Source organism: Bubalus bubalis, chromosome 16, assembly GCF_019923935.1.
Source record: "Bubalus bubalis isolate 160015118507 breed Murrah chromosome 16, NDDB_SH_1, whole genome shotgun sequence".
Lineage (NCBI taxonomy): Eukaryota > Metazoa > Chordata > Mammalia > Artiodactyla > Bovidae > Bubalus > Bubalus bubalis.
The window spans coordinates 33,354,256-33,364,899 of NC_059172.1; the positions used below are offsets into that span (position 1 = coordinate 33,354,256).

General features: G+C 49.4%; 1 protein-coding gene across 5 annotated transcripts; it reads right to left on the reverse strand.

Annotated features, from left to right (window-relative positions):
* Positions 1–3,469: 3,469 nt before the first annotated feature.
* LOC102398195 (ecto-ADP-ribosyltransferase 5) lies at positions 3,470–7,298 on the reverse strand. 5 transcript variants are annotated; one of them, XM_006064735.4, is made up of 5 exons: positions 7,166–7,298; positions 6,226–6,871; positions 4,540–5,263; positions 3,916–3,948; positions 3,470–3,830 (listed from the first exon to the last, which is right to left on the reverse strand). In XM_006064735.4, exons 2-5 carry the CDS (start codon positions 6,361–6,363, stop codon positions 3,724–3,726), a joined length of 1,002 nt encoding a protein of 333 aa, XP_006064797.1. In that variant the 5' UTR covers positions 6,364–6,871; positions 7,166–7,298; the 3' UTR covers positions 3,470–3,723. The 5 variants fall into 5 exon arrangements, with proteins under 5 accessions (XP_006064797.1, XP_006064800.1, XP_006064798.1 ...); XM_006064738.4 differs by having other exon boundaries at positions 6,226–6,388; positions 6,666–7,258; XM_006064736.4 differs by having other exon boundaries at positions 6,226–6,467; positions 6,666–7,258.
* Positions 7,299–10,644: the final 3,346 nt, after the last annotated feature.

Below are 10,644 nucleotides of genomic sequence, written 5' to 3' on the forward strand. Positions count from 1 at the left end.
ATGTTCATTGCAGCACTATTTATAATAGCTAGAATGTGGAAGCAACATAGATGTCCACTGACAGATGAATGGATAAAGAAGTGTGGTTCATATACACCATGGAATATTTCTCAGCCATAAAAAGGAACACATTTGAGTCAGTTCTGAAGAGGTGGATGAACCTAGAACCTATTATACAGAGCAAAGTAAGTCAGAAAGAGAAAGACAAATATCGTATTCTAATGCATATATACGGAATCCAGAAAAATGGTACTGAAGAATTTATTTACAGGGCAGCAGTGGAGAAACAGACATAGAGAGTAGACTTATAGACCTGGGGAGAGAGGAGGAGAGGGTGAGATGTATAGAAAGAGTAACATGGAAACTTATATTACCATATGTAAAATAGCCAACGGGAATTTGCTGTATGACTCAGGAAACTCAAACAGGGGCTCGGTGTCAACCTAGAGGGGTGGGATGGGGAAGGGGATGGGAGGGAGGTTCAAAAGGGGCGGGGATGTATGTACACCTATAACTGATTCATGTTGAGAGTAGACAGAAAACACAAAATTCTGTAAAGCAATTATTCTTCTATAAAGAATAAATTAATTTAAGAAAAAACACCCCTCAAAAAAGATCCTGCTGGTCACAACTAAGACCTGGTGTAGCCAAATAAATGAATGAATTAATAAAATTTATTAATAAATTTTAATAAAGTTAATAAAATCAATAAGTTAGTAAGGTTAATAAGATAAAAATGAGTTAATAAAAATTTCTTTAAGAAAGTAAAAGAAGATAAAACAAAAAAAATAGGCTGTACAGACTACTGTGTCTATCTATATTTAATATTATATTACTGGCAGTGCATCAAAAAAGGTCTTAAATGGTACCATTAGCACAAGAGCAGCAGGCAGGGGTAAAAGTGAGAAGAGGGACGTGGAGGAAGAGGAAGCAAAGGGGGACTTGGGCTCTGTGATTCATTCATACACAATAAGCACACATTTCTTGGAAATGAAATGAAATGAAAGCACCAAATTGGAAACTGTCTGTTCCAATCTTGACCCAAACCAGGGACGCCTTCTTGGAGCCACTTCAGGCCCTCAGCATGCCCACCACCAGGGTGTAGGGAGCTTCCATGGGGAAGCACTACCCTCTGGACTCACCCCTATCCAGCCCCTCTACCCTCACAACCTGGAGGTCCCTAAGTGAAATCATCTTAGGGTCCCGGTTCCTATTGGCTCAGACGGTAAAGAGTCTGCCTGCAGTGTGGGAGACCTGGGTTCGATCCCTGGGTGGAAAAGATCCCCTGGAGGAGGAAATGGGAACCCACTCCAGTATTCTTGCTTGGAAAACCTAATGGATGGAGGAGCCTGGCAGGCTACAATCCGTGGCATCGCAAAGAGTTGGAAATGACTGAGCGACTTCAATTTCAGTTAGCTGCAGGCATGAGGGAGAGTGGAGGACCCTCTGGATCCACTAGAAATTTCCACCTCTATGACTCATGACCCCCTGTCTGGTCCATAAGACATTCCTTCTTGATATCTCTGAACCACACCTCCCTGCTGATTCGTCCATCCTGATGCAGCCTGCTCACCTGGCCCACAACCCAGTGCCAGTCCCTCACTTCCTCCAGTTCTCCTGGCCTCAGGATCCCCCGGCATACCCTCCTCTGGGGTTGTGTTGAGAGGGAAATGGACCTGAGCAGACTCACCTTCAGAGAGAACACCCCTTCACTATTCCAACCCCAAGATCTGGGCAACAGATTGACAGCGCTGACCAAGGCGGTGTCTCAACTGCAAAGTGAGGTAGCAGGTATGCAGCAGGCTCTGGGGGAGGCAGGGCCACACTGGCCGCCAAATGAGCCAGCATCCTCACTCGCTCCATCACCCAAGTGCACAACAGCTTCCAGAACCTGGGACCCCCAATCCTGAGACCCCGGAGCAATGCCAGGGTTGGTGGGGTCCCAGGGGTCCTCAGAAACTGGGTTTCTGGACACTAGAGGGGAGGGGCTCAGGCTCCAGCTTCTGGGGAATCTGGATACTCCTCCCCAGCTCACATATTAGTGTACTGGGAGCAAGAATCAGAGGGGGCTGGGGACCTGCCCCAGGAGGCAGATCTCGATGCCCAGCAGGGTCTTCCAGGGGCCTGATGCAGGGGGAGGGTCCCTTTTTCTGTTGCTGACTAGAGCAGCCTAGATAGCTGAGGGCAGGGGTCACTTCATAGGAACCACTGCTGCTTTTCTTGCCTCAATAAAGTCTCTGCTCTGGAGCACAAATGTCTCCAGTTCAGTTCAGTTCAGTTGCTTAATCATGTCCAACTCTTTGTGACCCCATGAATCGCAGCACACCAGGCCTCCCTGTCCATTATCAACTCCCGGAGTCTACACAAAACCATGTCCATCGAGTTGGTGATGCCATCCAGCCATCTCATCCTCTGTTGTCCCGTTCTCCTCCTGCCCCCAATCCCTCCCAGCATTAGGGCCTTTTCCAATGAGTCAACTCTTCACATGAGGTGGCTGAAGTATTGGAATTTCAGCTCAACATCAGTCCTTTCAAAGAACACCCAGGACTGATCTCCTTTAGGATGGACTGGTTGGATCTTCTTGCAGTCCAAGGGACTCTCAAGAGTCTTCTCCAACACCACAATTCAAAAGCATCAATTCTTCAGTGCTCAGCTTTCTTCACAGTCCAACTCTCACATCCATACATGACCATTGGAAAAACCATAGCATTGACTACACGGACCTTTGTTGGCAAAGCAATGTCTCTGCTTTTTAATATGCTCTCTAGGTTGGTCATAACTTTCCTTCCAAGGAGTAAATGTCTTTTAATTTCATGGCTGCAGTCACCATCTGCAGTGATTTTGGAGCCCCTCAAAAAAAGTCTGACACTGTTTCCACTGTTTCCCCATCTATTTCCCATGAAGTGATGGGACCAGATTCCATGATCTTAGTTTTCTGAATGTTGAGCTTGAAGCCAACTTTTTAACTCTCCTCCTTCACTTTCATTCAGAGTGTGTTAATCTCTGTCTCATGATGTTTTGAGATTGCCAATCCTGAAATGAACCCTGGTGGGAGAGGACACACAGAAATGGCTTGCTCTGGGGACCTGATGTCCTGGGCTTAGGATCCTACTTTGAGCTCCTTCAGAAGTTTGATTGAACTGAGATGGGGGGGTCGGGGGTGGGGGGTGGGGGCAGGGGTCCTGGTTTGAAAACCACCTCTCTGACTTCCTTCCTTGGCTCCGCATTTCTTGCCAGACAAACGGCTGAGGAAGCCATCTGTCCCCCTTCCTGCCTTCCGGGCTGTTGTGAGGAACCTGTGTTTATTAAAGCATCTGGGGTTGCAGGCTATGGTGTGTGACAAGGGTCTGCACCTGGACCATGTCTAAAAGTGATCAAGAAGTCATTCATTTGAGTCCCTGAGTCCCATAAAACCAAAGCAGGGCAGAGAGTCCAGTCTCATGAAACAAAGCAGTCACGAAATTTGATGTCACCATACTGCAGCACTGTTTAATGGAGCAGCCATCACAGCACTACCCTTGCTTGTTCCCAGGAGTCCCCACCACAGAGCGGGGCTCCCTCCACCCTACCATGGGCTCAAATCCCCCAATATCCTGGCTGGAGACATGGCTGCTAGGTCTGGATCTGAAACCACCTTCTTGCTTCTCCAAGCTCTTTGAAGCCTCCCTTCTTCCTTTGGAGGTCACATGTTCCCAGGACTCCTAAGTAGCAGGCACTGAATGTTCAGAGCCCAGCTCCTAAGAGCTGGAACCCCCAAGAGGCCAAGAGCAGGGTCTTCCAGGACAGCAGAGAGAAGGCCCCCTTGGAGAGTGAGTCTCCCTGCCCTCCTACTGCAGAGAGAAGAAAAGATAGTGAATGGTCAGCAGGGCCATGGGGGAGTCAAAGAGCCGAGGGAGGGACCCGAGGGTGACTCACTTGGCACAAACTCACAGCTTGGCCTCTTCTTCTCTGCAAAAGACACCACAGTGAGGCCCCCAGGTAGACAGACCCTCACACTCCAAACTTCCCTTCCCACCAGGCCCTGGTACAACTATTCCCAATTCAATCCATCTTCCCCTTCTCCCAAATATACTTCTGACTTCCCTTCCTCCTCCTTCTTCTAGTAAGTCTTCCCTTTTTGCCTTTCCATCCCTGCCCCACCCTGGGCCTGTCACTCTGTCCTGCCTCAGCGCTGGGAAATAGCACATGTGCATCCCATCAACCCACTACGCCCACCTCCTCCTGGGATCTGAAGCAGCGCTCCTGCCACTTTCCTCTGCTTATTGCCCTCCTTAACCAGGTTCTTTTGGTCTATTAGACTGTGTAGCAGAAGGAAAATTTTGAGAACATTTGGAGAATCATCTAAGAATATTCACACATGCAGAAAGCACTTATCTGACTGCCCCTGAGCTGGCAGAACCTGAGTCACAAAGAAAAATATCTCCAACTAGCTTCTGGCCTTCAACTTCCTCATTAATGACGTGGGTCTCTTGAAGGCCCTGGGGACTGAAATCAACTGGGGACCTCCTGGCAGTTCTGCTTCCCTCATGCATGGCTCACCACCCAGATAGGCGCAGTTAAAGTGGCTGCACATCTGATCACTGCTGGCGAGAGTCATCAGGCTTTTGTTTCCATCCTTGGAGAAATTCCTCACCACGAAGACTTCATATGGGGGGATCAGCACCTCACGCTCCTCAGGAAAGACAGACAGGGCCTGGATGGGGGCTCCAGAGCAAGTCCTTAGAGAGAAGAAGGTGGCACTACCAAATCCACGGGCCACTGCCTCATCCAGCGAGCTGGAGGCAAACTGGCCCAAGCGGATAGAGTCCCCCACACTCTTGGGTACAAAGTGAATCCTGCGCACGCCACGGAACACCTCTTGCCCGGGTTCCCTGCTGCAGCCCCCACCACCCCGCAGCAGCTGCAGGGCCCGGGTCAGGTAGAAATGCAGGGCCTTGAAAGGGAAGTGCTTCATGTAGGACTCCCAGGAGCCACCGCCAGTCCGCACAGCCTGGTTCAGCTCCCGGTACAAAGTGTTGGATGAGTTGGTGTAGACCATGATGGCGATTCCGTGCTGGCTTCTGAAGCCAGGAGGCAGAGTGACCCCTGGACGTTTTTGTTCCCAGGCCTTCTGGGCTGTCTCCCAGGACTCCCGCAACCGAGTATGGTTGGCCATCTCCTTCTCTAACAGAAGCACTGCTTTCTCCTCCATCTCCTCCGAGCAGCCCACATAAGCATCATCGAATGTATCTGGAGCCAGGCTCAAGTACTGGATGGTAACACCCTGGGCATATGGAGGTAAGGAAGAAAGGGGCCACACAGAAAAGTGTATAAGTTCAGGGTACTGGACTAAGGTCCTGGACACAGATTATTTCAGAAACCCAGAATCTCATTTCTATGCTCAAATATCTGAAGTCTGATATTTGGGTTTAAATAACAGGCAATGAAGTCAGAGAGACATTGGTTCAAATCCTGAATTCACCACCTACTGCCTGTAAGATCTTGGCCAAGTCTCTTAACTTTTCTGGGCTTCAGGTCCTCCACTTATAAAGTCAGTATACTTCCAACCTCACAGGGTTATTGTCAGGACTGCATATAGATCCTAACTAACTAAAAGGGGTCATCTGTCATTAGAGAGGTTCCTGCACTTGGTGGAATGTGGCGCTGGGTGACTTCCAAGCACCATTCTGGCTTTAAGACTGTGTGTGCATGACATAAAAATATGCCCTCAATCTCCAATGACCTGGCCCCATGCCCAGCCTGACTCTTTCCCTCTCCCACACAGGTATGTAGACACCACACCAGGGCCCTGTCAGCTCTGAGACTCAGTCCTCTCCTGCTCTAGAAGCCTGCATCCTCCTGGGGTGGGAGTGGGGAGGAGGTCAAGCCCTGGTCTGGGAGGGGCTGCAGGAGGGTCGTACACTTAGGTAACCCTAAGGAGAGTGTGCAGGCTGGGCCCTGGGTGGGAGATGGGAAGTGAGAGGAGGAAGCTGGAGGTTGTCCAAGCGAGGAGGGTATGAAGGCAGGAGGGTCACAAGAGGAACTGTGGAGCGGAGGTGGGGTTCTGGGAGATGGAGTGGGAACTTGGGGCTCCCTGAGGGTGTGGAGGTTCCTGAGAGGAAGCGGGTTCAGAGGATGACATCTTAGAGAAGCGTCCCTGGGAGGGATCTTTGAGGAGTCAGGCCCTGGGTTTCCCCCCCTCCACAAGTATTCCCTTTGCTGCAGCAGAAGGCTCTCCCCAGTTACCTGCCCAGGGTCATAATGGCGGACACCACTGCCAAGGGTGTAGAGGCTGAGGCAGCTGAGGCTTATCAGCAGAGTGGCCTGTATCATTCTTGATGGATTCTTGGAGGGTGAGATCCAGATGAAGGTGGGACCAGCCATGATGGTCTTTCTTGGCTTCAGTGGGCTGGGGGACAGAGACTTGGAGCCTTTCTTCTCTGGTGTGAGGGATCCCTGGTCCAGGACTTGGCCCGGCAGTGCATGGGCTGGTCCAAGGGCACGTCTAAGTGAGTGGACTCAGCTTGGATTATATCATCCCCCACTTCCACCCCAGCACAACCATAGACTGTGTTCCCCGCCTCCTGATTCCTCGGGTTCTCAGAGCCATCTGCCCAGAAATGATAAAGCAGAAGGGTAATAATGGCTCCACTGGAGTGGGAAGGGGGCAGGAGTCAGGGACCCACCTGGAGGCAGCAGAGGCCTATTAGAAGAAGAGCCAATTCTGATTCCACGATGGAACTGTTTCTTTGACTTGCTTTTTGTTGCTTCAGTTTTTATAATCACACATAGAGTCCTGCCTCAGAAACCCTGCCCCTCTGCCTGACTGTTAAACTAAAATACCTCTGTTCAACTCACAGGAAGAGAAGCTGACCTTTCCACCAGTGAATGGCTGCAAAAAAAGGAGAGATTAACACACTTTTTCTACAGGCTGGGCATTTCCTGCAAGATGTTTTGTAAGACTAACAGCCCTTTTTACTTAACTTCCTCACCGCCTCCCCCTCTCTATTCTGCCATTTTACCTTGTTCTTCACCTCCCCCACCCAGCTCTTTTATAAAAGAACCTGGCATACGGACTCCATAAGGTAGTTAGTTTGAGACATTAGTCTGCCATCTTCTCAGTCAACCGACTTTCCAATAAAGTCATATTCCTTGCCTCAACACTTCATTTCTCAGAGTTATTGACCTGTCAGGCGGCAAGCAGAGCGAGCTTGGACTTGATAACAGGTCGAGAGAGGGAAGGAGAACTGAAGCTTCTGGATGGCAGGGGCTGAAGTCTGCACAGGCGCTGCGCTGTGCTGTGAACCGGGAGTCCCGAGGGTCAGCCAAGTCCGAGGCTAACTATAGCATCAACGCGGTAACCCGATACCCATACCTCTCTTCCCCAACAAGAGTCAGCGGGGCGGGGGGAACGGGGCTGAGAGCTGTTACTCCCTTCCCAGGGACTGCGAGGTCTATCTCCAGGATACTTTTCTCCCTGCAAACCAGAGCTAGAGGAGGAGAACTGTGAGATGTGGTCTCTCCATTGGGTGGGCCCTTTCGGCCACGGTTGGAACTCCAAGGCACTAGGCCAGGGGAACCCAGAGGGCTCTGCCTGCTGAGAGGTCACCGCTTCTGCATGTGTTGTTGTTGTCCTTGAGTCACTAAGTCTCTGTGACCCCGGGGACTGCAGCACGCCAGGCCTCCCAGTCCCTCACTATCTCCCAGAGTTTGCCTAAGTTCATGTTCATTGAATCGGTGATACCATCCAACCATCTCATCCTCTGTTGCCCTCCTTTCCTTCTGCCTTCAATCTTCCCCAGGATCAGGGTCTTTTCCAATGAGTTGGCTGTTCACATCAGGTGGCCAAAGTACCGGAGCTTCAGCTTCAGCATCAGTCTTTCCAATGAGTATTCAGGGTTGATTTCCTTTTGGATTGACTAGTTTGATCTCCTTGCTGTCCAAGGGACTCTGAAGAGTCTTCTCCAACACCACAGTTCAAAAACATCAATTCTTTGGCCATCTGCCTTCTTTATGGTCCAACTCTTACATCCATACATAACTACTGGAAAGACCAGAGCTTTAATTATATGGACTTTTGTTGGCAAAGTGATGTCTTTGCTTCTTAATACACTGTCTAGGTTTCTCATGGGCTTCCCTGGTGGCTCAGAAAGTAAAGAATCTGCCCCCAGTGCGGAAGAACTTGGGTTGGGTAGATCCCCTGGAGAAAGGAATGGCAACCTACCTCAGTATTCTTACCTGGAAAATTCCATGCACAGAGGAGCCTGGTGAGCTCCAGTCTGTGGAGTCGCAAACAGTTGGACATGACCGAGAGACTCACACACACACACACACACACGCTAGGTTTGTCATAGCTTTCCATCCAAGAATCAATTGTCTTCTAATTTCATGCCTGCAGTCATCATCTGCAGTGATTTTAGACCCAAGAAGAGAAAATCTGTTGCTGCTTCCACCTTTTCCCCTCCTATTTGCCATGAAGTGATGGGACTGGATGCCATGATATTAGTTTTTTTAATATTGAGTTTTTAAGGTGACCTTTTCACTCTCCTCTTTCATCCTCATCAAGAGGCTCTATAGTTCCTCTTCACTTTCTGCCATTAACGTGGTATCATCTGCATATCTCAGGTTGTTGATGTTTCTCCTGGTAATCCTGATCCCAGCTTGTAAATCATCCGACCCAGCATTTCACATGATGTACTCTGCACAGAGGTTAAATAAACAGGGTGACAATATACAGCCTTGTTGTACTCCTTTCTCAGTTTTGAACCAGTCAGTTGTTTCATACAGTTTATTCCACTTATTTATTTGTATACAATTTGCATATGGCCAACAGTTGGGTGACATGTTGTCCAACATCTGAATGGCCCCCACCCTCCTCCTTTCTGTTTATACCCCTTCCCTCCAGTAAGTTTCCCTTCCCTCCAGATGCAGAGCTCTCTCTCACATCCTCAGGGGCCAGCCTTGTCCCTCTCCAGACCCTCTGTCCCCTGACATCTCAGACTCAGGTGACCCCATGTTTATAAACATTAGCCTTTCCCCTCCCCTCCTTGGGCTTGCCTATAAATACACTAGCTCTGAGTTTTGGATACCTCGCAGGCGGTAATGAGAGAAGGGGCCAGCTGAGTAATCGGTCAGCAGCTCTGGGAGGAGCTTTCTGGTAGCGTGAGCCTCTGGGGGTGGCAGGATTCCTCCTTCAGAGTGGACAAGGACTTCAGAGTGGTCAAGGACAGAAGCTAGTATTTAATAGATGTACTTGCTACTTGCTGTGTCTGAGGTGTGTGTAGAAGGTTAGATTCACTCCAGGGCCTTGTCCTGGTCTGGCTCTTTAATTCAGACCCTTCTTCTTTTCCCTATCCCCTGAGGTTTGCCAGACAAAGAATTTCCTTCACCTAGCATCCTGCTTCCTGTAGACCAAAAAGGAAGACAAGCTGTGTCCAGGGTTGAGAGAGGGAAATGAAAAGAGGGGCATCCCAAGGAGTTCCCTGGTGGCCTAGGGGGGTTATGATTTAGGCATTCACTGCAGTGGCCCAGGTTTAATCCCTGGTCAGGAAGCTGAGATCCCACAAACCAAAGAGCATAAACAAAAAGGAAGAGAGGTAGTCCAAAAGACCAGACTGCTTGTCAAAAACCACAGAAGATCAAGACAAGCTCTTTTGTTCCCTTCCAATGAGACTGGCCCCCCTAAGCTCTCCAAGATTAGAAATCAGGAGTCACTCTCCCGTTCTCCGTTACTGTGAAAACAACATCTCACCTACGTATCCTGATGCCTCTCCCCCTAGAGGGTCCTGAGCACTGACAGTTGCTGGAACAGAAGGGACTATACTATACTGGACAAATAGGCCTGCAGGGACACAACACGGGACCAGACCTGTTGGTATCAGGGTTTTCTCCTCTCTCCATCCTCTGGCTTTGGGAAATTGCTTCACTTATCCTGAGACCTGGCACACCAAGAAAGACCCCAAGAGATGGAGTCAAATCTAGTCATCGAACAATGGTCTGGAGTGAAGTGGAAAGTCCTCCAAGATCACATGGCCAGTCAACGCTGGAGTTGGGACCCAGACTATCTAGTCTGGGATTTCTCCTTGCTCCTCAGGTGAGTCTCCATGCTCATTTGAAAGGATCAATGAGATACTCCCTGAGGCCAGGCATGCTGAATGCAGGACCAAACCCAGTGGGAAGGCACTTGTTCCAGCTTGAATCCTTGATTTGTCTCTGGATTCAGGGATTCCCTTTTCCATGGGAAGAGCTCTGGCCCAGAGAACCCTGAGCAGAGGCTAGTATTCCTGAGCCTAGGGGATATATCCAGAAATAGATGGAAGAGTGTCACATTTCTGAGCAGCTGTGTGGGAGAGGCACAACGGTTGTGGGATTTGACAGTGTAAAAGAGAAACCTGCCCTCCTCCTCCCCCAGTGACTGTCACTGGAGACCAACACCAGCTTCCCCACCACAGAGAAAATCTAGGTAAGGGGCACACTACCCTCCTCCTGGGTACTTGGCAAGAAAAGCTGTTTCTGAAACGGGAAATATGGGCTGTTAGTGGTAGAGTCATAGCAATCATTAGGAAAAGTTTCAGGAAACCTTTTATCTTTGTCTGTTCAGGCTACTGTAACAAAAATACAACAAAGCAGGTAACTTATCAACAACAAACATTTATTTTTAACAGT